The sequence below is a fragment of the Talpa occidentalis genome, unplaced genomic scaffold (genome assembly GCF_014898055.3).
Source record: "Talpa occidentalis isolate TD23 unplaced genomic scaffold, MPIMG_talOcc4v2.1 talOcc4.11, whole genome shotgun sequence".
Taxonomy (NCBI): domain Eukaryota; kingdom Metazoa; phylum Chordata; class Mammalia; order Eulipotyphla; family Talpidae; genus Talpa; species Talpa occidentalis.
In genome coordinates, this window is record NW_023601104.1 from 10,477,592 (window position 1) to 10,504,176 (window position 26,585).

Genomic DNA, 26,585 nt, shown 5'->3' on the forward strand with positions numbered 1-26,585 from the left:
ACTGCTGAGAGGAAGCAGCAGACGAGACAGGAGAGGTCTGCTGTGCCATTGGGTTAGCTCCCTGGCCAGGGATCTAACTCAAGTAACAGTGGCTAGCGATAGCTTGGTTGTGCTGTGACTTTGACCCCTGTGCCACCAGGGAGGCCCTAATGTGTCCATTTTAATAGATTTGTTTTTCTGTTCTTTTTTTTCCCGAAGAGTTAGAACAACTGAAAATTGAAGAAGAGATACTTCAAAGGTCAGCTTTCAATTTGTGTATTAGAAAATATGCTGAACTTCACAAGGCTGAATGGCCTCCTACTCCAGAAACAAAGAAGATAGGGAACATGAATATTTACCCAGGATTCTAGTCCACTTAGACCTTGACCCTAGAGACATTTTAGTCAACAGTATTTTCTTTATCTTTTATTTTTAAAAGATTTATTTATTTTATACAAGAAATTGGGGTACAGGCCAGATGCGCGGGAGGGTGAGAGGATTCACTGGAGACAGAGCAGAGAACAGAACAGCAGAATGACTGAAATACACTGCTGAGGGTAGCAGCGGGCACCACAGGAGAGATCTGCCATTCCATGTGGGACCAGTAAACAGTATTTTACAAGCACATAATGTTTTTTGGACACTAAGCCAAGACAGTATTTCTCAAACTGAATACTATCAAGATCTTTTTAGAGAAAACAATCTAGCATTAAACTTTTTTTATATTGTAGCTAAGTACAAATAAGTTTAAGTGACGTATGTACTTATACTGATGGATCTCATTTAAGACTATTAGAAATCAAATACAATAATGACAAAACCATTAAACTCCCAACTGACAACATTAATTTCACAGGTGATAAAGTTTGGATGAAATTAAATTGATACTAGCCAAATGACTTACAAACAAAGTTCTGTTTACCTCTAAAAATCTAAACAAAAAGATGCAGATACCAAAATTTTGTCATATCTCACTTTTAAGGAGGGCATACTTATTAGCTACATCATGTTTATATTTTTATCTTCAAGATGAAAAATGTGAATTTTAATAATCTTAAAGAATGTAAGAGTAACTTCCTGTGTCCTAATTTGAAAGCCATTGCTTTAGGTCTTTTCCTAAGTAGACCTATACTTCTAGATTAATGCTTATCAGAAAATTAAAACTGCAAAAAATGAATGCCATTCACCTCACTGTGGAGCCATCTAGCATTTGATTTGTTGCCCATAAGCCGTTTATTTTTATGGAGTCCAAATTCTCTAATGAAGACCTTATATTTCTTTGATTACCTGGTATTTATTGCAGAAATCTTGCAGAATTGGAAGTACAGAAAGAACAGATCCTTAATCAAATAGACCTTGTTCAAAAACAAACAAATGCAGCTGAAGAACAACTGGATCAGTTGAGGTAAAACAACTGTCATTAGTTTCTTTGTGTTTTATCTTGTGTCTTTGTGGTTGTCTAAGCCTGTGAATTCATAACCAGTATCACTGTTGTTGTTTTTTTAATATATATATGTATATTTTATTTTATTTATTTATACATATAAGAGCTGGGGTATAGGCCAGAGGTGCAGGGTGGGGGTGGGTGAGAGGATTCACCAGAGACAGGGTGGGGAGCAGAATAGGCAGACTGAATGAAATACACTGCTGAGGGGAGCAGCGGGCGAGACAGGAGAGGTCTGCTGCGCCATGTGGGTCAGCTCCCTGGCCAGGAATCAAGCTCATGCCACAGTGACTGGCGATAGCTTCATAGTGCTGATACTTAACCCCTTGCGCCACCAGTGAGGCCCAGGTATCATTCTTTATAATCTATGATATACAGCCTCAAAGCTGTCAATGTTTGTATACAAACTCAAAGTATACAAGGTGGAAGAGCTATGAAACTATAATTTTAAAATATTTGACACTTTATGTTGCCTGGAATTGGTTTTTCCCTGATATACAACTCAAGGTTGATTTAATTTTGTACATTTACAACTCTTTAATTAAAATATTGTTTCTCGGGGCCTCCCTGGTGGCGCAGGGGGCTAAGCACCGCACTAGGAAGCAATCCGCAACCTCTGCAGCATGTGTTGATCCCCAGCTGGCCAGGGAGCAACCCACATGGCGAAGCAGACTCTCCTGTCTCGCCCGCCGCTCCCCTCAACAGTATATTTCGGTCAGTCTGCCTGTTCTGTTCCCCACTCTGTCTCTGGTGGGTCCTCTCATACACCCTGCGCCACCCCCTGCCGCCCTGCATCTCTGATTTGTGCCCCAGCTCTTGTATGCATGAATGGGTAAATCTTTAAAATATATGTATATATATCGTTTCTCAACCAGCAGAAAAATTGCTGCTGGTACTGTTTGGATAGTAACAGAATTTAACTCTCTTCTTATAGCTCAAAAAAAAAGAATTTTTGTCTTTATCTCTTTTCAGCTTGTCTGAGTGGGATGTCATTGAATGGAGTGATGAGCAAGCTACATTCACCTTTCTTTATGACACACTGGAACTCACTATCACCTTTGGAGAGCCAGTAGGTGAGTAGCAAAAATAGATAATTCCTCTGCAGAAAAATCGAGGACTAAGCTCACTAAAGATTCAAATCTTTAATATAATAATAACTACTGACTTAATAAAAGCACTCTGAACATCTTAGATGAGTCAATCAATTAGTTAATAAAGAATTTTATTTTATTAAATAAAGATTAAAATAAAAATTAAGCTAGTAAAAGTTGCCCTTTATTGAATTAGATAAGTATTAGATGAGGCAAGAAAGGGAATTTGATGATAAAATTTTTGCCTATCCAAGTAATGGATCAATGTGTGAGTCACATTTATTTACTCTGAGTTTCTTTTTCCCATCTGTCTTTTGTGTTAGATTTATGACTGGTAACTGGTGGCTTTTTGGTTTTTTTGTGTTTATTTAATTTTACTGAAAAATTACTTGGCAGTTCTGTGTGTGTTGGTGGGCTTATAAAGGCAAGCTGACATTATTATATAGTAACTGGATAAAACTCTTTTGTTGAGGTCTCCTTTGTCTATCTTTAGTTATCTCTTCAAACAGCTTGCTTCAGCATGTTCAACTGCGGGCAAACATGCGCAAATTGGAACTTAGGCTCTTTACACTCTCCCAGCCTCCAAACCAGTTACTTTCCTTAAAAGTTCCTTTTCTCAATGAATAACATCATCCAGGTCCAAAATTAAGGTGTAAGAATCGCTCCTTCTCCCTCTCCAGACATATCTAAATCATTAGTAAAACTAACTTACTGTTTTGAATTTCTTAATATTCATCCACTTCATCTTGTCTATCTAAGTCATCTCTTCTCTAGATGACTACAATGACGTTCCCACTGTTCTTTCTGGATCTTCTCCTTTTCCTCTCCAAATGATTTTCATCCCTATAGCTATAGTGATTGTTAAAAACCTGACCTACTATTAGCCTAATGATCAAAATATTTAATATAGTCTATAAATGAATTGAAATTTTTTTTTTCTTTTCCTGCTTCATCGAATACTGTGGGAACGTTTGTTCTCTGCACATTGACAAAACAATTTTCTTTCATTCCTGAAAAGATGGTGGTCTTGGGCCTCCCCGGTGGCACAGTGGTTGAGCGCTGGGTTGCGAAGCTGCCTGCAGCCTCTGCAGCGCCAGTTTGATCCCCGGCCACCGGATGAGGGTCCCACATGGCGCGCAGACCTTTCCTGCCACGCCCGCTGCTCCCCTCAGCAGTGTATTTAGTTGGTCTGCCTGTTCTGTTCCCCGCTCTGGCTCTGGTGAATTCTCTCACCCTCCCGTGCTTCTGACTATACCCAGTGCTTGTATAAATAAATAAATAAATCTTAAAAAAAAAAGAGCGTGGTCTTTCCTGCTGAATCATATTCCATCCTACCTCATATCAGTGCTTCTTATGCCTAGAAACTCTTTCCCCCACCTTAATCCATTTGGAATGTCATACCAAAAATTATTATAGGGCCTCCCTGGTGGCGCAAGGGGTTAAGTAAAACACAGTGAAGGTATCCGCAGCCTCTACAGCAAGAGTTTGATCCCCGGCCAGCCATGGAGGTGATCCACATTGCACTGCAGACCTCTCCTGCCTCTCCCGCTGCTCCCCTCAGCAGTGTGTTCCAGTCTGCCTGTTCTCCACTCTCTCTGGTGAATCCTCTCACTCCCCCGCACTTCTGGCCTGTATCCCAGTTCTTGTATGCATAAATAAATAAATCTTTTTTAAAAACTATGATAAACTGGGTAGCTTTTATACAACAGAAATTTATTTCTTTCAGTTCTGTAGCAGTGGTCTAAGATCAGGATACCATCGTGGTCAGGGAAGGGCCTCTTCCAGGGTACAGACTTCTTGTTGTATCCTTAAATGATGAAAGGCGGAAGGAACTCTCTCTCCAGAGTCTCTTTTATAAGAGAACCAATCCCATTCATGAGTACCCCATCCTTATGACCTAAGCACTTTCTAAATGTTCCACCTCCTAATACCATCAGATTGGGCATTAAGATTTCAGCATATGGAGCCCCCCTGGTGGTGCAAGGGGTTAAGATGCAACCTATAAAGCTGTCCGCAGCCACTGCAGCACAAGTTCAATCCCCAGCCAGCCAGGGAACAACCCACATGGCGCAGCAGACCTCCTGACTTGCCTGCTGCACCTCTCAGCAGTGTTTTTTGGTCAATCTCTCTGTTCTGTTCCCCACAATGTCTCTGATGAATCATCTCACCCCCCCACACCTCTGGCCTGTGCCCCAGCTCTTGTATACATAGAATAAATCTTTTTAAAAAAAAAAAAGATTTCAGCATATGAATTTGTGGGAGAGAGACAAATCATTCATCCCAGAGCACTCCTTACTAAATTTTTACTAACGATCCTTAGTAGCTCAGTTCAATTTTCACTTCCTCAGGAAAGATTTCCCTGACTCCTTTTAACTATTCTCTATCACTTCCCTCCTGTTATGTTTTCATTACTTCCTGCAGTTTTCCTTAATAAGTTTATCACAGTTTTAGTTCTCAGTGTGTGTATTAATAGTTATCCATGTTTCCCCTTAAGCTGTCAACTTCTTAAGAACATAGACTGATCATGTCTGCATGTCTCCTGTCATCTACAGTGCCTAACGCATAAGTAAATATTAACAAAGTGGAAAGAATCATAATTTGAGAGATAAGAGGTCGCTCTACAGTCTAGAGAAGCAAGTAGCTATCCTGGCTACCCAAAATTCATTACTTTTTTTTTTTAAGATTTATTTATTTATCCATACAATAGTTGGGGTGTAGCCCAGAGCTGTGGTGGGGTGCAGGTAAGAGGATTCAACAGAGACAGAGTAGGGAGCAGAATAGGCGGAGTGAGTGAAATGCACGGCTGAGGGGAGCAGTGGATGAGACAGGAGAGGTCTGCTGCACCATGTGGGTAGCTCCCTGTCTGGGAATTGAACTTGTGCTGCCATGGCTGCAGATAGCTTCAATGTGCTGAGACTTAACCCCTTGCACCACCAGGGAGGCCCCAAAATTCATTACTTTAATGCTAAAAGCATAAATCATTTTTACTGTTTTTGTATAAAAACAGTGGGTGTGGGGGGGCATCATAGCCATTTTACTTATGTGATTTTTTTTTTTTTTAAGAGGCATGTTTTATTTTTTGTTTGTTTGTTTGTTTTGTTTTGTTTATACATGCACTGGGTACAGTCAGAAGCGCGGGAGGGTGAGAGAATTCACCAGAGCCAGAGTGGGGAGCAGAGCAGGCAGAAGGACTGAAGTACACTGCTGAGGAGAGCAGCGGGCGGCAGGCGAGGTCTGCGCGCCATGTGGGACCCTCCTCCGGTGGCCGGGGAGCAGCCGGGGATCGAACCGGTGCCGCAGAGGCTGCGGGCAGCTTCGCAACCCAGCGCTCAACCGCTGCGCCACTGGGGAGGCCCTACTTATGTGATTTCTGAAGATGATATTCCCTTTACACAGAAGTTAGGGGACAAAAGGGGGGAGCCTTAATAAATTTAATGTAAATGTCCAAAACCTTAAATTTCCTTCAAAGGCCTGCCAATCAATGTAGTTCAACAGTGTCAACAGTCAGAGTCTTTACCATATAGAGAGAATAAATAAGGGTAAACCTTCTACTGCCTATGAAAATATCCTACTACCCAGAAATAATAGAATTCTAAAGTACTAAGTTGTATGTGATTTAAAATCAAGTACTAAAAAGAAATACTGCCTATTCTGGTTCTTCCTAGTTGGTCTTCCTTTCTTGGACAAGGCTTGCAGAAAGATTGTTGACCTGAATTTTCAATCTCTGTTAGATGGTAAGTTCAAAACATTTAAACCACTAAAAATTTTGTTGGAAATTGCAAGTGTAAATTGCTCCTTGAAAACTCTTTCTCATACTAAATTAAACAACAGCAGCAATAATAATTTACCCTTAGAAATGTGTGTTGAATATAAAACTGCTTGATAACGTACTAAATATTGTTTTAAAAGAAAGCACTTTTATTTTTACTAAATCTGGAGCAATGATTAATAATTGCTACTTCTGTAATTTAAAAATTGCCATAATGAGCATTTGTGAAGTCTCAGGCATGTTTCTTACTTATGTCAACACTATAAAGTATTACTGCCCGTTTTACAAAATAGGGAACTTCAGCTCAAAAGAAGTAAGTGTTGTGCTTAGGATCACTCAAATAGTAAGGGAAAAGGCATGCCTTTATGTTACATTTAAGCCTATGCTCTTAACCAAATTCCATTCTGTATGTGATAAAAGCTTGAATTTTTATAAGAATGTCTTGTGTTCACCATATGTGTTGATTAATGTGTTTCAAAATAAAATGGAGAGATACCTAGACATATAGTAATTTGAAAATATTTCTAGTTTATATAATAGTATAGCTTACATCTATATAAGATACATGACTAATAAGTAGTACCTGCTTTTGATTTATTTTTTTCCTTTTTCAGAAGATAAAGCTCCTCCTTCCTCCCTTTTAGTTCATAAGCTTATTTTCCAGTATATTGAGAAACAGGAATTTTGGAAGAAGAAATGTACAACACAGCATCAGATACCCAAGGTAAATTCTGATTTAATATTTTTTAATGCATTTTTTTTTTTAAAGATTTATTTATTTATACAAGCACTGGGTACAGTCAGAAGTGCAGGAGGGTGAGAGAATTCACCAGAGCCAGAGCCGGGAACATAACAGGCAGACTGACAAAACTCAGAAATACACTGGTGAGAGGAGCAGCGGGCGGCAGGAGAGGTCTGCGCGCCATGTGGGACCTTTGCCCGGCAGCCGGGGATCGAACCGGCGCTGCGGAGGCTGCGGGCAGCTTCGCCACCCAGCGCTCAACAGCTGTGCCACCGGGGAGACCCTAATATATTTTTTAAAGATTTATTTATTTATGCATACAAGAGCTGGGGTACAGGCCAGAGGTGTGGGGGGTGAGAGGATTCACCAGAGAGAGTGGATAGCACAATAGGCAGATCTACTGAAATACACTGCTGAGGGGAGCAGCGGGCGAGACAGGAGAGGTCTGCTGCGCCATGTGGGTTGCTCCCTGGCCAACCGGGAATCGAACTCATGCTATAGTGGCTGGCAGTTGCTTGATAGTGCTGTCTTTAACCCCTGCGCCACCAGGGAGACCCTGATTTAAATATTTAAAGCAATATTTTTATCTGCCCCATAAAGCAGAACTTGTATGTATATGATAGTGGATCCTGAAATGATAATTATATTACATTGTTTAATTTTGGGGCATTCTTTTTTGTGTGTGTGTAGAACTGAGGTGTAGGCCAGAGGTGCTGGGGTAACAGGATTCACCAGTGACAGAGTGGGGAGCAGAACAGGCAGATCTACTGAAATACACTGCTAAGGGGAGCAGCGGGTGAGACAGGAGAGGTCTGCTGTGCCATATGTGGGTTAGCTCTGTGGCTGGGGATGGAACTCAGCCCATATCAATGATAGCAGTGAGACTTAACTCCTAGGCAACCAGGGAGGCCCTGAGCATTCTTTATAAAAGAACCACTAAATACTAAAATGTTTTCTATTTCATCTTTGTTTCTTTCCCTGCTTTTCCAAGATGCTTCAAGAAATCTCACTGGTAGTGAGACATTGCAGACATCTTGGAGAGGAAATTGAATTTTTAAAGAGATGGGGACCAAATTATAACCTAATGAACATTTATGTGAATAATACTGAGTAAGTGCATTGGCTCTCTAGGACTGTCACAACAAAGTACCGCAAATTGGGTGACTTGAACATCAGAAATTTGTTGTTTCATAGTTCTTGAGGCTAGAAGTCTGAGATCAAGGTATTCTTCTAAGTACTGTGAAAAAGAATCTGTTCTATGACTCTTTCCTACTTCTGGTGATTTGTTGGCAGTCTTTAGTACTCCTTGGCTTGTAAATTTATAACTCTAATATCTGCATTTATCTTTACATGATATTTCCTATGTGCGTGTCGATGTCCAGATTTCCCCTTTTTAAATAAGGACAGCAGTCATTTTGGATTAAGTGCCCACCTTACTCTAGTAGAACCTTTTCTTAACCAATTAAATTTGCAATACACTATTTCCAACAATGGTAATTTTTTAAACTTTATTTATTTATTTATAGAAGAACTGGGGTGTTTGCCAGAGGTGTGGGGGTGGGGGATGAGAGGATTTACCAGAGACAGAGTGGGGAGAAGAACAGGCACATCTACTGAAATAAATTGCTAAGGGTTGTAGTGAGTGAAACAAGAGATCAGCTGCACCTTATATGGGTTAGCTCCCTGTCCGGGGATCGAACTCAGGCTGTAGCAGTGATAAAGCTGAGACTCAGCCTTTGTGACACACTGAGGCCCCCAACAATGGTAATATTTTGAGGTCCTGGGGGTTAGGTCTTCAACATGTGAATTTTGGGGGAATGCGGTTTAATATATAACCAGAAGTAATTTATTGAAAACTAAAACTTGTGTTAATTATTGTTATCACTAACCAAAAATAACAATAATAATAATTCTTTGTTCAAGGTGTTTTACTCTCTGCCCATTTGGTAACATGAAAATAATGCACACCTAAGTTTCTCATGACTGTACAATAGGAAAATGTACTTATGTTTCATTGTATTTTTGTTTTGTATTTTTAATTAAGGCTCTTGTATTTTACAGGTTGAAGCTTTTATTCTCCAGCTCTGCAGCATTTGCAAAGTTTGAGATAACTTTGTCTCTCTCAGTTAATTATCCATCTGTTCCATTACCATTCTCCATTCAAAATCACCTTGGAAACATTGGGTGAGTAAAGGGTCCACAGAGTAGGGCTCACAACTACATTTTTACTTTTGTTATATCCTTTGAAAGATCCCACAAAGTGCTGAACAAATGGATAGACCATTGTGAGGCCAAATGTCACTTCTCTCTAGCTTCATTTTGAAGAATTTTTCTTTTAAAGTCAGTGACCTTCATTGCTATCCCCAGTGGATACTAGAGATATTGGTTGGTTCTTTTATATTTGCTCTACATTTTTACCACTCCTATCTACACAGGAATCAGAAATTAAGGAGGAAATAAATCTTACATAAACATGGCCCAGATCATAGATGAGCAATTTTTATGTCTTTAAAAACTGAATAATCATTTTTTAAATGATTCATAATACTCCATAATACTTTTTCAATTAGATGGTGGAACTAGGTTTAACCATATCATTTCTACAATATATTGTATGACTTTCAGACATACTGCTTACAGATTGAAATATGGCAGAGTTTAGAGTGTGCTTACCCTTCAATTCATCAGCAAATACCAGTAGTTTAGGTCTTTATTGCCAGAGAATCAGCTCAGTTACACACAGAATTGATTCTTAGGCCTTGTTTTTAGAATCTCATCCATTCAAGCTAGACAGACTATTTCCAGAAATGCCTACTTATGCTGCCTAGGAAACTTCAGAGACTGTATCTAAAAACATGAATTCCACCAAAATGGAGACAGGTGTTCCAGGATAATTAATTAATCTTTTGTTATATTTCTAGCCAAGATAAAATTGCTGTCATTTTATCTAAAGTGCCACTGGAGGACAACTACCTGAAGAATGTAGTCAAGCAAATTTACCAAGATCTGCTTCAGGACTGCCATTTCTGCCACTAGCACCATGGACCAGAGTTGTAACAACCAAGCACGTTGCACTTAATGATTCTCTTATGTCATAGTCTCCATTGCTATTCAACTTCTGTCTTTAGGCAATAGAAACCTAGTAAAATTACGTCTGATGATGTAATTTGTATGGTTAGTTTTTAAACCTTTATAATCAGGAATGGCAAAAGTCTTTAAATAACCTGCTGTCAAGTTGCTAATCTTTCTACCAAAGGTTTAAGTAGTAGAATATGTAGGGAAAATTTCTCCTAATTAAAATATTGCATTCTTCTGTAGTACAGGCACTAAGGAGTAATTTATAAGCATATACAGAGGTGTCATCACTAGCCAAAAATATTAGCTATTTCTCCATACATAGACCTATGATTCTTAGGTTGTTTGGCTTCTGGAGTAAAGACTTGTCTGTCTACAAACTTCTCGTCCTCCTTTTTCTCCATTAGAGAATGTATTGATAGAGAATATGGAGTCTTTTCTTCGGGCCTTACCTTCTTTTTTTATATAATATCTTGTGTTTTCTTAATGTAATTTTGTAGGTAAAATTCATTTTGGCCCAGTTACATACATGTAAATACATTATTTTTGTTTTCTGTTGTAGTGAGGAGATACATGTATAGAAATGCATAAAGATGTATAGAAAGACACCCTTTTGCCTTGGCAGTTTCCTTCTTTCTGAAGGATGTTTTACACCAAGATTTTCAACCTCCTGTTATTAATTACACTTCAGACAGTGTCATACCTAAAACAATAGCTTTGTCAATTTTTGGCAGTAGTAAAGAATTTAACATAAATACTGGTTTCTTAAATCACACTCACCTCAGACACAAAAATAAGCATGTATTCATTGATATTGAATGTTTGATATTATATGTGATAGAAAAATATGAAAAAATGTCTACCCAGACTTTAGTCAGATCCTGATAACTTTGTTTCATTTATATTTAATTCTAAACTAAAATACATTTGCATTTTTTAATTAGGCTTAAAGGTTTGATTTATACTTTATAATCAAGATAAAGTCCTGTGGGCCCCATAATTGTTCTCTTTCTTCTCGTCTGGTTTTTACTTCTAAACTACTAATCAAAAGATCTAATGGTCTTTTAAACTCAAAAGCCACATAAAACTCATTTGCCATAAAATCTAGATGTAGATGTGTTTTCTATTTCCATGAACTCCTTAAAAAACATTTAAAATAATCAATATCTGTTTTCCATGAAACTCACAATTATTTTCTGATTGGAGTTGTTTTATTTCTTTTCTGTAAGCCTAAACTAAAAAGTTCAGTTTTACACATTTCAGTAACCTGAATGGATCAGCTCCAGGAATGATTTGACTTGTAATGATGGTCTCAGCTTTCTTGGGTTTGGTGTACATAATTGTAATAGTTACCTAGTTATTTGCATTTGTGTCTGTTCAACATATTATTTGGAATTTCATGGTTTTTTTGCACTATTAGAATAAGTTTAGCTCTTTGTGGAATCAAAGCTGCAGCAGAGTTCCGGGTCTCTGGGCCTTCCTGTCCTGCTCCAGACTGCTTTTGTCTCATGCTGAGGAACAGGTAGGTCAGGAAGCCACACCATAGCCATTCCCTTTATAGACAAGACAACCATGGAACCAGAGGCGATAATTCCCTGGAAATTACTCTAGCCCCAAAGTGATATCTTTGGAAAAAATGTGTGTGCTGACTTGGTCAGATGTCCAGAGGAAAAGAATCTTAAATGAAAGGATCAGTTCAAATGCCTGCCAAGACTCTGAGAATCACAAGAAAATCCCCATGTAGTGAATATTCTAAGACTTGGGATCCTTTTCAGATGAGGAGCCACAAGTGACTCATTAACTTGCACAGTTCTTCTGAGATTGTTTAGCAGATTTCTTCTATCAGTATTGAGCCAGGAGTTAAGGTTAAAGTTACCATTGTGAATGCATAACTCAACCTTTTTAATAAATTGATAATCTCTTGTTAAAAAAAATTTGTGAAGTATGTTTTTACCACATGTCCCATATAACTTTGAAAATATACCAGAAAATCTCCCTCTGGGCCCAGCCACACATTTGAAAACAGATAAGGTTAAAATGTTAGGACTTGAGTGTAAAAACCACATATAAATCACAGTTATCCCTATGTCTCTGAAGAACAGTAAGCAACAAGGGGGTTAACAGCAACTGATCCCCTGTGCAGTTGCAAAATCCCTGTAATACTTTAGACTCCCCCAAACTGTAACTACTAATATCAGGCTAGGAAAAGAAAATGACCATGCACAAAATAATGAAGTTGGGGTTTCATGACTCCTGGGGAGGCATAAAATGGAATGAAGTACTGACATACACTATAGAATGAATTAATCCTGAAACATGCTAAATGAAAGAAACCAGTCATAAAAAAACATATATGATTTCATTTTTATGAATTGTCCAGAGTAGGCAAATTTCATAGTGATAGAAAAACCACATTACTAGTTCCTGTAGTTGTCATCTGTCAGTGCAGGAAAAATTAAGGACAACACAGCGGACTGGCATAATTTAATCCTGAACTGGAAAACCCTTAGTGATGTAGGTTTCGCTACTGCAAATAATATTGCCATCTTGAAAACCAGTTTTTCCAATAAAGACAAGATAGAACTAGAGGGCAGCGGCCTAGCCTGTAATGAAAATGCAGAAAAGATGCTTTGAGAATTTAGGAGCTGGAGGTGCTGTGTAAGGAGCTACAGGCCACCCTGGATGACTTGACCAAAATATAGGTGAAAATGGAGAAGCTTTCTTCAACTACCAGAGGCATCTGTGAACTAGAAAATTACCATTATAGGGAGGAGGGGAGACAGCTCCCCTTTTTCACACATGACCCATGGCCCATGAGGCTTACCCCAAGCTCCCACATGTACAAGAAGGGGTTTCACCTGAAATGCTACATCATTGAAGAGCTTGCACACACTGAGCACTCCTCCCCCTGAGCTACTTGTCAGTGTTGCTGCACCAGCCCTATGAGGAGAGTGGCAGCAAGCTGCATCTCAAGAGGTAATTACACTTATGAGATACAGTAGTCAAATTCAGAGACAAAGTAGAGGAGAGGGGAACGGGAAGTTGTTTAGTGGATATCCAGTTTCACTTTTGCAATATGAAAAAGTTGTGGAGTATTCACAAAGTAAGAGCATGGATCTACTTAACACTGCTGAACCATACACTTAAAAATAGCTAGTATGTCATTTTTTTTTTTTGTATATTTTACCACAGGTGGTTTTTTAAAACCCATAGAGTTTACTATAGAGCCAAATGGGATTTACCAGCTAGGTTTGGCAAATATTCCATTCTACCTGGAATAAAACAACAAACTACACCAACGAGGGCAAGGACAATCATGTTCTGTTCCATTCAGAATTGTGATTATTGGTCAGAGATCTACTACAGGTACTTCTGCATCTATGTCAGTAAAATAACTGGGAAGTGGACAAACTAACTCAGATCATTGTGTTCCCTTGCCCCAATGTGACCTCCAACTGAGGACCCCCCATCCCAAAAGCATGGCAGTGTGTCCTGGCAGTGTGGGGGATGACTCCAAGGACCTGTACTAAATGCAGCTCACCAGATTGGCCACTGCTGCACCCCCTTTTCCCAACATGTAATAAATGCTGACTTCTTCCTGTGCAAAACAAATACAACAAAAACCAAACACATAAAAGAACACCAGAAACCATCTCTCCCACCGGTCCCACCTGTACAGCAATTAGTAATGTGGTTTTCTTATCACTATGAAATTTGCCTATTCTGGACATTTCATATAAATGATATCATACATATGTTTTTTATGACTTTTTTCATTTAACATATTTCAAGATTGATTCATTCTATAGTGTATGTCAGTACTTCATTCCTTTTTATGACCAAAATAATTTCATTGTATGAATACATCATATTTTGTTTACATGTGATGAGGACAATTAGGCAAGAAAAAGAAAAGACATTCATGTTCTTCCAGTTTGAGAAGTGACTGACATACATCATTGTATAAGTCTAAAGTGTTCAGCATGATGGTTTGATTTACATATAATGTGAAATTATTACCACAAGAGATGTAATCTATATTGGAAATACTAATTAATTCACTAAAAACTATTAGAACCAATAAAGGACATTAGCCAGATTCAAAATAGAAGATCAATGAACCTAAACATAGACTTGCAAGACATGGCCTGTATGAGAAGAAAAAGACCTCAAGAAAACAGTGCTAGGAACTCGAGAACAGAATAAAGAAAGACAGGGGACTGCAAAGGCCAATACTGGAGTTGGCAAGAAGGAGTAAAGATTTCTAGTGACTTTATCAGTGGTGATAGTGTAGATTTTTCATGAGATGATTAATAAAACCTTTTATGTGTCTGACCAAAAAAAATAAAAAGTGTGGGGAAATGTCTGCAAATCATATATTTGATAAGGGTCTGGTATGTAACATAAAGAATTACAACTTAGACAACCCTATTTTTAGCATAGACAATCTAAATAGACCTTTCATTCTCCAAAGATGATATGCAAATAGCCAGCAAATAAAAAATGCTTGACATCATTATTCATTAAAGAAATACAAATTTAAACCACCTTACGCCTACTAGAATGGGTATAATTTAAAAAAAATAGAAAAGATGATTTGAAACTCTACAATACTGGTGGGAGTGTAAAATGTGGAAAACACTTCGCTGTCGCAAAAAATTAAATGTAGAACTACCGTGTCCCCGGCAATTCCACTCGTAGGTATATATCCAAAAGAATTGCAATGATGTTTGTACATCAACTTTCATAGCTTCTTCAGCTCCTTCACCTCCAGGGGCCTGGAAAGAGCCCGGCTCCAAGAATTTCATTAAGTCAGAGGCACGGAGTAATAAGAACAATCAAATGCCCACGTTTTGCCAATTCAGGAACTCGCCGAATAACTACAGGCAGCGGGGCTATCTCCCAAAGGGACTAGAGCCAAAGCCCGGAAGTCGCGCGCGGTGCACACTGGGAGATGTAGTCTCAGGCCGCGCTCGCTCCTTGGGCGTTGTAGACCGCGACCGGGTGAAGAGAAGGCTGCAGCGCCCACATTTTAAATTACTCCTTCGGGGAAAAATAACTAGGGCCGTTTGTAACATCCGGCGAGGCCAAGCTCCCTGGGCCCCCCTCTCGGGCTCGCGCGCAGAGGCCGAAACGGCCCGAGAAGGGCGGGGAACGCGACGTCGACGCGGCGTCACGCTTCCGGGCGGGCGCGCGGGATTTCCGAAAGTCGCGGGGAAGCGCGCGCGGCGGCCTGAGGCGCCCGGGGAGAGCTGAGGCGCCGGAGGAGCCCGCTGGGGCCCGGAGGTACCTCGCGCTGTGAGCAGAGGCCGAGTGGAGGAGCAGGGGCGGGCGAGGGTCTGGCTTCGTGGGGTCGGGTGCGCGCGGAGCGGGGGCCGGAGGCGGGCGCGCTGCCGCCGAGCAGGCCGCCGGGCGGGCCGAGGTCAGTGGGCAGAGCGCGGGCCGGGCGCGCCCCCAGGCCGGGTCGGCCCCGCCGTTGGCCGCGCGGGCGCCCGCACGCGGCTGCTGGGGTCCACTCACGCCTGTGGGGAGCCCGGAGGCGCTGGGCGAGGCCGGGGCATGTCCGGGCGCCCCCTCGGAGCGCGTCGGGAACCCCGGGGCCGCGTCTCCAGCGGCGGAGTGCAGCGGCGGGCGCCGGGGAGGGGCAGCGGCTGTGGCCGGGGCTCCGGGGACCCGGTCAGGCCTCGCCCTGCCGGTGACACCAGGTGTGGCTCGCAAACCACCACAGCGTCCAGGTGTCAAAAATGTTTTTTCGTTGCCCAGTGCGGAAGACCGTTCGCGTGATGCCGAGGGGACGTTCTAAAGTGACGTTGGTTTGTTTTTTCCCCGCCGACTGCTAAAGTGGAGCGTGATCTACATGTAGAAAAATACGCAAATCAAGCGCACAGCTCCATGACTTAGGACAAAATCAATACATAGAATATTGACAGCACCCGGGAGCCCCCCACTGTGTCTACTTCTAGTGTCTAAGACCATTGAGTAATTTCTCCAGTTTTAAAGTTTTCTCTAACACCATGCATGACATTTTTGTGTCTTGACTTTGCTCAGCATTCTGCCTGTAGATTCGTACATGTCTTTGTATTGAGCAGAGTGAGGAAATAGCTGGGTCCCGGCCTTTGTCTGTCTGCATTTCTCTTAGTGCCAGTTTCCCAGTGTACTGATTTACACTCAAGCCAGCAATGTATGTGTTTAGTTGTTCCACATACTTGCTAACACTTGATGTTAGGCTTTTTAATTTTACTCTGGTGGGTGTCTAGTAATAATAGCTGGTTTTAATCATAATTTTCCCTCTTATCAATGAATTTGAGCATTTCTTCCTTTGTTTACCGGCCACTTGGATATTTTCTGTTGTGAAACCCTTGTGAAAAGTTCCTTTCTGTTCTTCTATTGGGTTGTCTTTCTTGCAGATTTGAAGGAGTTCTTGATATATTCTGGTTGTCAGCCTGTTGGATTCCTCTACCTTTCTAGGCCCTTATGGTTGGGGGAAAAATTACATTGATGGAAGCTATGTTAAGAGGAGAAAAAGACCAGTTTATTTTCATGCACATGGAGATGCCCTGTAATTAGGGGATCTGTGATGTTGAGCAGAGCAACACATTTAATTTCTCACTAGACAAAGAGGCTCTTGAAATATTTGGTGAATTAAGCAGAGCTTATTACACAGAAGAAGCTAGCCCTTAAAACTTACCAGTAAAGAGATCTCTTTCCCTCCTCATAAAGAGAGTACACCTGTCACACTGAAGATTTTTTTTTCTAATTTTAGAAGAAAAGGGGGATCATAGTAATTCCTATATTGGCTGTTTCTCAAGCAACTTCAATCTGTGTGCTGCTTGGCACGTTTTTGGGGTGGCCTGACCTCAACCCTGACAAACCTTTGGTTATATATGTGGTAAATATTTTCTCCACTCACTGTGGTTTGACTTTTCCTTTTCTTATTGATATATTTTGATGACTACACGTTCTGAATTTAAATATAGTCCAGTTTTTCTGTTTTTGGTTGTTGCTTTATGTATTAAGTTCAACAGATCTTTCTCTAGACCAGTCTTGAGGGCTTTTACCTGTTACCTCTTAGATTTAGAGCGGTAATCTGATTTGGAAGTTGGGTTTTTTCCCTGTGGTGATCAGGTTCACTTTATAAGGTTATTTAGTCAGGGCCTTCCTGGTGATGCAAGGAGTTAAGACACAACCTATGGAGCTATCTGCAGCCACTGCATCACGAGTTCAATCCCCAGCCTGGGAGCTACCCACATGGTGCAGCAGACCTCTCCTGACTCACCCCCTGCTCACCTCAGCAGTGTATTTCAGTCAGTCTGCCTGTTCTGTTCCCCCCTCTGTCTCTGGTGAATCCTCTCACCCCACACCTTTGGCCTGTTCTTGTATGTATCAATAATTTTTTTTTTTAAAAAAAGGTTCTTTAGTCAACCAGACATTATTTATTGAAGTATCCCTTCCCTATAGCACTGCTGTGCTCTTTTTTCCATAAATAATGGAGATGTTTAAATTGCATTCAGGTGATAGCAGCATTTGGAATTAGACTTAAATTATGCTAAAATCTACCATCTGAGAGATCTGTATTTCCACTTTATTGAGCTATATCTTTTCCTGAACTTATCAGTAACAAATAGTCGTTGAGATATCATGATTGAACACTCGGATGACCAAAATATATTTCATGTATATTTGGTTTTCATCCAGTTTCTTGCTTAGAGCTTTAAAGAACCTTGGAGTTGCCTAAGTGTTGAGTCTTTTGCTATTTAATAAGGGTAACTTTTGGAAAACACCTGAGGATAGAGAATGTCTGAAGCACCAATCAACTGATTAGAGGGTTGGAACTTTTAGTCCCACCCCTGACCTTCCTGGGAGAATGGGGGCAGGCAGTTGAGCTCAATTGCCGGTGCTCATTGATTTAATAAATCACACCTAAGTCATTAAATCCCATAAAAATTCAAAAAGGGGGGTCTTTGAGAGCTTCTAAATTGGTGAACATGAGATTTGGGGAGAGTGCTGCACATGAGAGGGTGTGGAAACTCTGGGCCCTCACACCTTGCCCTATAAATTTCTTCCATCTGGCTGTTCCTGAGTTATATCCTTTGTAATAAAATTGGTGACCTAATGAGTAAACAGGATTCCTGGGTTCTGTGAGCTGGTCTAACAAATTAATAGAACCTGAGGAGGGGTTGTGGGAACCTCTAATTTATAGCCCATTGGTCAGAAGCACAGGTAATAGTAGAGGCTTGCTATTGAGATGGTCTTGGGAGAGGTAGCACTTAACCGGTGGAATTTGATGCAACAACCTGTTGGTATCTGGACATTCAACTCAATTCAGCTCAATTCTTTTGTAAAGATTTGTTTTATTTATTTATGCATACAAGAGCTGGTGTATAAGCCAGAGGTACAAGGGTATGTGTAGGGGGTGGGGTTGGGGGAGGATTCACCAGAGACAGAGTGGGGAGCAGAACAGGCAGAGTGACTGAAATGCACTGCTGAGGGGAGCAGCGGGCAAGACAGGAGAGGTCTGCCGCACCATGTGGGTTGGCTCCCTGGCCAGGATCAAATGTGCTGCTGTGATTGGAGATAAGCTTGATAATACTGAGACAACCCCTTGTGTCACCAGGGAGGCCCAATTCAGCTCAATATTGACATAGACTGTCTACCCAGAGCATCAGATTTCTCTAGAAAAGGATGTAGTTTCCCAAGTCTTTATCCCCAGAAAAAGTCCTAGAAAGTGTGCTTCATTTGCCAAATATTTACCAAACCTCTAACATTTTTAATGTGTCATAGGGTATATAAAAATAAGACTTGGTTCCTAACTAAGAATTACAAAGCAGGGGAATCAGGGGCATAGTTGATCTAATTAAGCTGTGATTTTTCAAAAAGAAAGTTTCCTGGTTCTTGGGCCTCCCTTGTGGCACAAGAGGTTAAGACGCAGCACTTGAACCTGTCTGCAGTCACTGCAGTGCAAGTTTGATCCCTGGCCAGGGAGGTGGCCCACATGGCACAGCAGACCTCTCCTGTCTTGTCTGCTGCTCCCCTCAGCAATGTATTTCAGTCAGTCTGCCTGTTTTGCTCCCCACTTTGGTGGATCCTTTCACCCCCACACACACACGTCTGGCCTGTACCCCAGTTCTTGTATGCATAAATAAATAAATCTTTAAAAAAAAAAAAAGAACGTTTCCTGGTTCGTAATGCAGTCTTTCTGATACAGATAACTAAGTGGAAGGGAAGCTGAAATTTCTTTTTCGTTGCTATAGATAGGTCAGTGATTAGATGAAAAGCCTAGCAAATAATTCCTTAGAGGTTTATTAAAGAGCTAAACTGGGGCTGTATACTTTATTTGGTTTCTTTCTGATGGCCATCTGAATTTTTCAGTATTGAACACTAAGTAATGGCTATGCAGATGCAACTTGAAGCAAATGCAGACACTTCGGTGGAAGAAGAGAGCTTTGGTCCACAGCCTGTTTCACGGTTAGAGGTATGTGCTTGGTTGCTGATTTTGGAATTATAATGCTGGACTAGGTTCTTTTATCTAATGGGAGAGATCACAGACAGCATTTAATTTGTTAGTTTATGGTCAAGACCCACATTAGAGTTTTCAGGAAGGTTGTCAAGGATCCTGTGTAAAAACTTATGATTGTGGTATATGTCTTTTTATGTTAAGAATTCTCCTCCAGAGGCCTCCCTAGTGGCTCAAGAGGATAGGTCTCAGGCTCTGAAATTGTCTGCAGCCACTGTAGCATGAGTTCGATCCCTGGCCAGGGAGGTGACCCATATGGCGCAGCAGACCTCTCTTGCCTCCCTCGCTGCTCCCCTCAGCAGTGTATTTCAGTCAGTCTGCCTTTTCTGCTTCCTGCTCTGTCTCTGATGAGTCACCCCTGCATCTCCGGCATGTACCCCAGTTCTTGTATGCATAAATAAATCTTTAAAAAAAAAAAAGAATTCTCCTCCAACTTACTAATTTTCTTAGAACTGAATTGTCAAAAGGTAAAAAAAATGCTAGGATATGATGATGGAGTCTTTGTGCTGTTTATACAAAGGATGAATTTACTCTGCAAGGAATTACAATGGACTGGGCCAGCTGTGCAGTAGGAGTGGGGAGCAGCATCTTTCCACTGACCCAGATCTGTACTGAAGTTACTAGCAAGGCAGCTGTCATGGGAAGGATGAGAACTTATGGTTGTTAAGGTTTAAGAGTCAAGCTCCAGTGCAGGACTTTGCATAATAATATCAGGCACCAGAGCTGGGACTTTGCACTATTGCTACTCATCATACGGTGCCCTCAGTGTGAGTGTACCTATCTTGTGCTGAAAGAAATAGAACGAAAGCAGAGAAATTTTTTATTTTATCTTTACACACACATTCCATTCATTACCAGCTAAGCTTTAAGATTCCAGAAGTTACTGTAGAGGGTTTGTGACCAATATTAGCGAATGAGAGCCTTAACTTTTGGTAAAAGGAGCATCCTTACACCCACCCACACAAGCATATTGCTTATTGTTTAAATATTAATGGCTGGGGCCTCCTTGGTGATGCAGGGGTTAAAGACACAGCACTATCAAGCTGTCGCCAGCCACTGCCTCATGAGTTCTATCCCCGGCCAGGGAGCAACCCACATGGTACAGCAGACCTCTCCTTTCTCACCTACTGCTCCCCTCAGCAGTGTATTTCAGTAGATCCACCTGTTCTGCTCCCCACTCTGTCTCTGGTGAATCCTCTCACCCCTGCGCCTCTGGCCTACACCCCAATTCTTGTATGCATAAATAAATCTTAAAAAAGTTAATGGCAAATAGGACTTCTGTAGGCAGATATCACTTTATTCCCTCTCCCAAAGCTTAATTGACCTCTAACTACATACCTATCCCTGGCACTAATTTATACTTTCCCAGAGTCATGGTTTTGGTGTAAGTTCCTGACCAAAAGTAAGTTTTCCCCCATTTTTTTTTTCCCAGGGAGTGTTTTTTTTTTTTTTTTAAGATTTATTTTTGCATACAAGAACTGGGGTACAGGCCAGAGGTGCGGGGGATGAGAGGATTCACCAGAGTGGGGAGCAGAACAGGCAGACCGACCAAAACACACTGCTGAGGGGAGCAGCGGGAGAGACAGGAAAGGTCTGCTGCGCCATGTGGGTGGCTCCCTGGCAGGCCTGGGATCCAACTCGTGCTGTAGTGGCTACAGATAGCTTTGTAGGCTGCATCTTAAGCCCTTGCACCACCAAGGAGGTCACCTTTCCCCCATTCTTTTTTTTTTTTTTTTTTAAAGATTTGTTTATGCATACAAGAGCTGGGGTACAGGCCAGATGTGCGGGAGGGTGAGAGGATTCACCGGAGACAGAGTGAGGAACAGAACACGCAGATTGACCGCAAAGTACACTGCTGAAGGGAGCAGCGGCGAGTCAGGAGAAGTCTGCTGCGCCATGTGGGTTGCTCTCTGGCTGGCAGGGGAATCAGACTTGTGCTACAGAGGCTGAAGACAGCTTCATAGTTTGCGTCTTAACCCCTTGCACCACCAGGGAAGCCCCTTTCCCCCATTCTTAACATCAGTTATCAGAGCAGAGCTTTCCAGTCATTGTGCTACAAGACAGGTATTAAAATTCAGTGCTATCGGGGCCTCCCTGGTGGCGCAGCGGTTGAGCGCTGGGTTGCGAAGCTGCCCGCGGCCTATGCGGCGCCGGTTCGATCCCCTGCTGCTCCCCGGCCACCGGAGGAGGGTCCCACATGGCGCGCAGACCTCTCCTGCCGCCCGCTGCTCCCCTCAGCAGTGTACTTCGGTCCTTCTGCCTGCTCTGCTCCCTGCTCTGGCTCTGGTGAATTCTCTCACCCTCCCGCGCTTCTGACTGTACCCAGTGCATGTATAAACAAAACAAACAAACAAACAAATAAATAAATAAATAAATAAACATGCCTCTATTAAAAAAAAAAAAAAATTCAGTGCTATCCTCAACTCTTGGGGCAGCTTTGTCTGTTTACTCGGCTTAATAAAAAAAGAAAGCAAAAACAACACTTTTATGTGCTTAATGTGGGAATCATTGGTTTAAAGTGACCTTGTAGAACCTGGCCTCTCAAAGTTCAGTTAGAATCCCAGTAAAAAAAGATTGAAAGTTATAGGCTTATTAGTTACTTTGGAGTGCCTGGTAGAATTACTGGTTCAATCCCAATTCGTAATGAATCCGTTTTAATATATATTACATGCTGGTTTTGCTAACAGAAAGGTTGATCATTTATTATTAAATACCTTATGTGAGGCACACTTTCCAAAGCTTTTGCGTATAATCTCAGTTCTCTGAAACAGCTATGTGAAGTAGGGTAAGCACTGAGTAAGGGCTCTGCACATGCATCAGACAGATGCAAGAACTGCAGCTTACATTTATCCATGGTTTTCTTGCAGCAATGTGGCATAAATGCCAATGATGTGAAGAAATTGGAAGAAGCTGGATTTCATACTGTGGAGGCCGTTGCATATGCACCAAAGAAGGAGCTAATAAATATTAAGGGAATTAGTGAAGCCAAAGCTGATAAAATTTTGGTATGTACTGCTTATGTTGCCTGGGGAGGCACTAGTGGGAGTAGCGCAGAAAGGTGTGCAGTAAAAGGCAGTGGTCGTCCCTTCATTCCTCTCTTTGTCATCCAGTTTCCCTTTAGAGGTGACTGCATTACTGGTTGATTATCTTTGTGCCCCCTTGCATAAATTGTGATTTTCTCTAGGGAATTGTAGTGCTGATGGTATGTGCCTTGTCTTCCTAGATAATGATGATCTCATGTGTTGGATATATATTTGTTAGTATACAGCCACTAAAAACAGTTTAGAAAAATAATCACTGACATAGGAAAATAGTTCCAATATAAGAAAACAGATTATTGAAACATGTATGCTTTGTTTTTGTTTCTTTATGTGTTTATGGATAAATACACAACAATATTTCTGGAAGTAATAATGTGAGCAATTTTTATTTTTGCCTCAGTTTTCTGATTTCTACAGTTTCTATAATAAATACGTGTTAGTTTCAAGTAGAAAAGCTGTTTTTGTTGCTTGAATATTAAGGTCATATTAATTAGACTCTGTATTTTAGTTTGTCACAGGCAATATTCTTTAATAATGACAAGATAATGTCATTATTAGGGTTTTGTTTTGTTTCCTTAAATGACATAAAAGTGATTTTATTGGCTTAACCAAAATTTTATTGGTTATAACCAAATTGGTATAACCCCTTGGATGTACACATATGTACAGTATAAAACAGTAATTTTGAAATTGCACTTCTTTCGTACGTATTCTTATTTTGCCTTCATGACACTGAGAAAGATAGATAGGACCAGTATTTTCTGTTTTACAAATGAGAAAACATTGGCACCTTAGTTCACTTATTTATCAAGGTTATGCAGATGATGACAGAACTAAGACTAGAATCCACTTGTTTTTATCTGACATTAGAAGGAGATGAGAAAGGATCATCTCAAAGATGATCCTTCCTCCTTCCAATGTCTTAGTTACTATTTGTTTCTTTAAATATTTATTAATACTCATAATCCCCCATGATTACATTTTACTTTATGTATTTATCCTTTGATATTTATAGTTATACTGTTTTAGCTTTACTCGATGTTTTATATAGTGTAAAGCAAATGTTTAATCTATAAAAATTATCTTCATTTTTATGTTAATTACTGTTAGAGCTTGATAGAAATTTTCTCTGAAAATAATCTTCAAAAGCTAAAGAATTTTCAAAAATAATGTATCCTCTGTTACTGGATAGCCTCAGAACATTTAGTTCTTCAGTAAAACTTAAAAGATAATATCTGAGATTTTTGTATTCTTATTTAATATTCATACGTTAATATGTACACAACATGTAATATATACACAAAATTCTCTTATTGCATATTATATAAAGAACTTTGCATTTTTAAGAGGTGGCAAGTCTGTCACTAAAATTCAGTCAGGACTCAAAAATCAATTTTTTTTAAAGTAATTTATATCAAGGTAACATTGGCTTATAGCATTATAATCAAAAGTGGTTTTTAATTTAAGCCCTTGAGGTAAAGCTGTTGCCATCCATGGAAGAAGTCTTTTATTGAAATATTCAAATAAATGTTTCAGTTGAAATGGTGAGTTAATTGGAAATAATAGTTCCGACTCCCTTATCTTAATGATAGCTTGTGGTATTGACTAAACCAGTAGGTGTCCTTAAAGTCTATTTGTTGTTTCTTTCTGAGAGTCAGAAATCCTGACAAGATTTTCACTTGTGCTTTCAGACCTTAGTTTTAGGAAACAGATCAGCGTTCTTTCTACGAAAACATAAATACACACCTGTAATAAGTGAAATGAAAGATGCAAACTGATAGGTCAGTTTTCTGGCCTCTTTGATTTCAGATATTTCATATTGTGAATTTTTGGTGGGTAAAAGTTGACTCTTAATTACTTTTAAAGGTTAAGAAGAATTTATTCAGTTGGCTATTCCCTTCCATTCCCCCAAAGTTTTTGGAATTGTAACTTTCAGCGAGAATATGTATTGTCAAAGTAGAGAAAGGAAATTATCTAAAGGAAAGAAAATCCATTTTCAGAATATAAATCAAACTGGTTGAAAGAGAAAGATATTGTAAATGGAATAATTCATTCAGACAGTGCCAGATTCTAATGTGGCCTTCTCTGCATTTTCAAAGTTTAATGTAATTGGCTTTTGTTGAGCTATCACACCTCTTAGTGTGCTGTCATATATTAGATATGGATATTTTTGGTAATATTTTCCTTTTACTTGCGATTCTGTGTATCGTATCCAAGGGTTTGATAGTTCTTGACTATTGAAAACCATAGAATTAAGACTTTTTTCCTTGCACAGAGGAAAGTAGACTTACTATGTAAATATAAGAAGTAAAGTTCTGCCTATAAGGCAGTTGAATGGTTTTTACTGTAAATGTCACATTGGTTATAGTATTCCGTTTCTTTAAGAGCTTATAGACTAAAAATGTGGTGTTAAAATGACATGACAAAAAGGGAAAGAGTACTTCTCTGAGTTTTTCCCCTGCCAACATTTGTTATTAAAATTTTTGAACTGACTGCTTATTTATTTATTTTTTTTAATAGAGGCATGTTATTTATTTATTTATTTGTTTGTTTGTTTTGTTTGTTTATACATGCACTGGGTACAGTCAGAAGCGCGGGAGGGTGAGAGAATTCACCAGAGCCAGAGCAGGGAGCAGAGCAGGCAGAAGGACCGAAGTACACTGCTGAGGGGAGCAGCGGGCGGCAGGAGAGGTCTGCGCGCCATGTGGGACCCTCCTCTGGTGGCCGGGGAGCAGCTGGGGATCGAACTGGTGCTGCAGAGGCCGCGGGCAGCTTCACAACCCAGCACTCAACCCCTGCGCCACTGGGGAGGCCCCTGACTGCTTATTTAAAAGAATTTTACAGAAAGCATTCATGTCCGCCAACTGGACTCCATCCAATAACATTTTCATATATTTGCATTGTCATCTATCTGGCCAGCAATCGATCCATCTTGGACTTTTTTATGCATTTATTTTTTTTTTTTTTTAAGATTTTATTTATTTATGCATACAAGAACTAGGTACAGGCTAGAGGTGTGAAAGCTGAGAGCATTCACCAGAGACAGAGTGGGAACAGAACAGGCAGATTGACTGAAATACACTGCTGAGGGGAGCAGCAGGCGAGTCAGGAGAGGTTTGCTGTGCCATGTGGGTCTCCTCCCTGCCTGGGATTGAACTCCTGCTGCAGTGGCTGCTGGTAGCTTCATAGGTTGTGTCCTAACCCCTTGCGCCACCAGGGAGGCCCCTTTTTATGTATTTCAAAGAAAATTGCAGATGTCAGTACATTTCCCCTAAATATTTAGCATATATAAGCAAGTTCAGTATTGATTTATTTTTTCTCCCCACTTTTATATTTTATAATTTTCATTACTCTTCATCCCGATGATTAGTAGAATTACAGGAAAAAGAAGGAAAGAAAGTCCCAAATAATACCAGAAAATTTCCCAGTGCTAAATAGGGGAGCAGTGGGATGTAGGAGTAATGTAAAGTAAGACCCCAGAGTTTCAAAGATCCACACCTAGACATATCAGTGTGAAATTTCAGCATAGCACTTAAAAAGAAGATTCTGAAAGAGCTCACAGAGAAAAAAGTTACCTCTAAAGGAACAAAAATTGGCACATTTCTTCTTAGAAATCTGGATGGTAGAAGCTAGTAAAGCAGCGCTTTCAAAGTTCTAAGGGAAAATAATTTTCAACTTATAATACTACTAATAGTCAACTGTTAGGGCAGAATAAAGCATTTTCAGAAATACAAGAATTGAGAGCATTTTTCTCTCCACTCTTAGGAAGCTACTTGAGGTGGAAAACGACCTAGTTTCAAGTTGCTCCAGCTAAGTGCTCGGTGAAGGAATGCCGGGGCAAAAGCTACCTAATAGAGCAGGCAGCCCAGCTGGGAGAAAGACAGGAGATCTGGGGGAAGGACTCAGTAGAATACATAGTAAGACTGAGAG

General features: G+C 40.4%; 2 protein-coding genes and 1 pseudogene across 10 annotated transcripts in view; all 3 read left to right on the plus strand.

Annotated features, from left to right (window-relative positions):
• The window catches only part of KNL1 (kinetochore scaffold 1), a 56,924-nt gene extending 44,901 nt beyond the window's left edge, over positions 1 to 12,023 (plus strand). For 5 of the 6 annotated variants that reach the window (XM_054700594.1, XM_037502221.2, XM_054700597.1 and 2 more), the window contains 8 exons: positions 199 to 238; positions 1,283 to 1,384; positions 2,396 to 2,496; positions 6,180 to 6,248; positions 6,898 to 7,007; positions 8,017 to 8,135; positions 9,087 to 9,209; positions 9,947 to 12,023. In XM_054700594.1, the coding sequence (XP_054556569.1) occupies positions 199 to 238; positions 1,283 to 1,384; positions 2,396 to 2,496; positions 6,180 to 6,248; positions 6,898 to 7,007; positions 8,017 to 8,135; positions 9,087 to 9,209; positions 9,947 to 10,061 (779 nt within the window). In that variant the 3' untranslated portion in view covers positions 10,062 to 12,023. Of the gene's footprint in view, positions 1 to 198; positions 239 to 1,282; positions 1,385 to 2,395; positions 2,497 to 6,179; positions 6,249 to 6,897; positions 7,008 to 8,016; positions 8,136 to 9,086; positions 9,210 to 9,946 lie in introns of those variants that run through there. The other variant, XM_054700598.1, reaches the window with a different exon arrangement.
• On the plus strand, positions 10,066 to 15,402 carry LOC119239542 (cyclin-dependent kinase 2-interacting protein-like; annotated as a pseudogene).
• RAD51 (RAD51 recombinase) overlaps positions 15,312 to 26,585 on the plus strand; it is a 36,235-nt gene continuing 24,961 nt past the window's right edge. The window contains exons 1-3 of one of the 4 annotated variants that reach the window (XM_037502225.2): positions 15,313 to 15,398; positions 19,470 to 19,572; positions 22,482 to 22,619. In XM_037502225.2, coding sequence (XP_037358122.1) covers positions 19,486 to 19,572; positions 22,482 to 22,619 — 225 coding nt within the window. In that variant the 5' untranslated portion in view covers positions 15,313 to 15,398; positions 19,470 to 19,485. Of the gene's footprint in view, positions 15,399 to 15,747; positions 15,806 to 19,469; positions 19,573 to 22,481; positions 22,620 to 26,585 lie in introns of those variants that run through there. The other 3 variants (XM_037502223.2, XM_037502224.2, XM_037502227.2) reach the window with 3 other exon arrangements.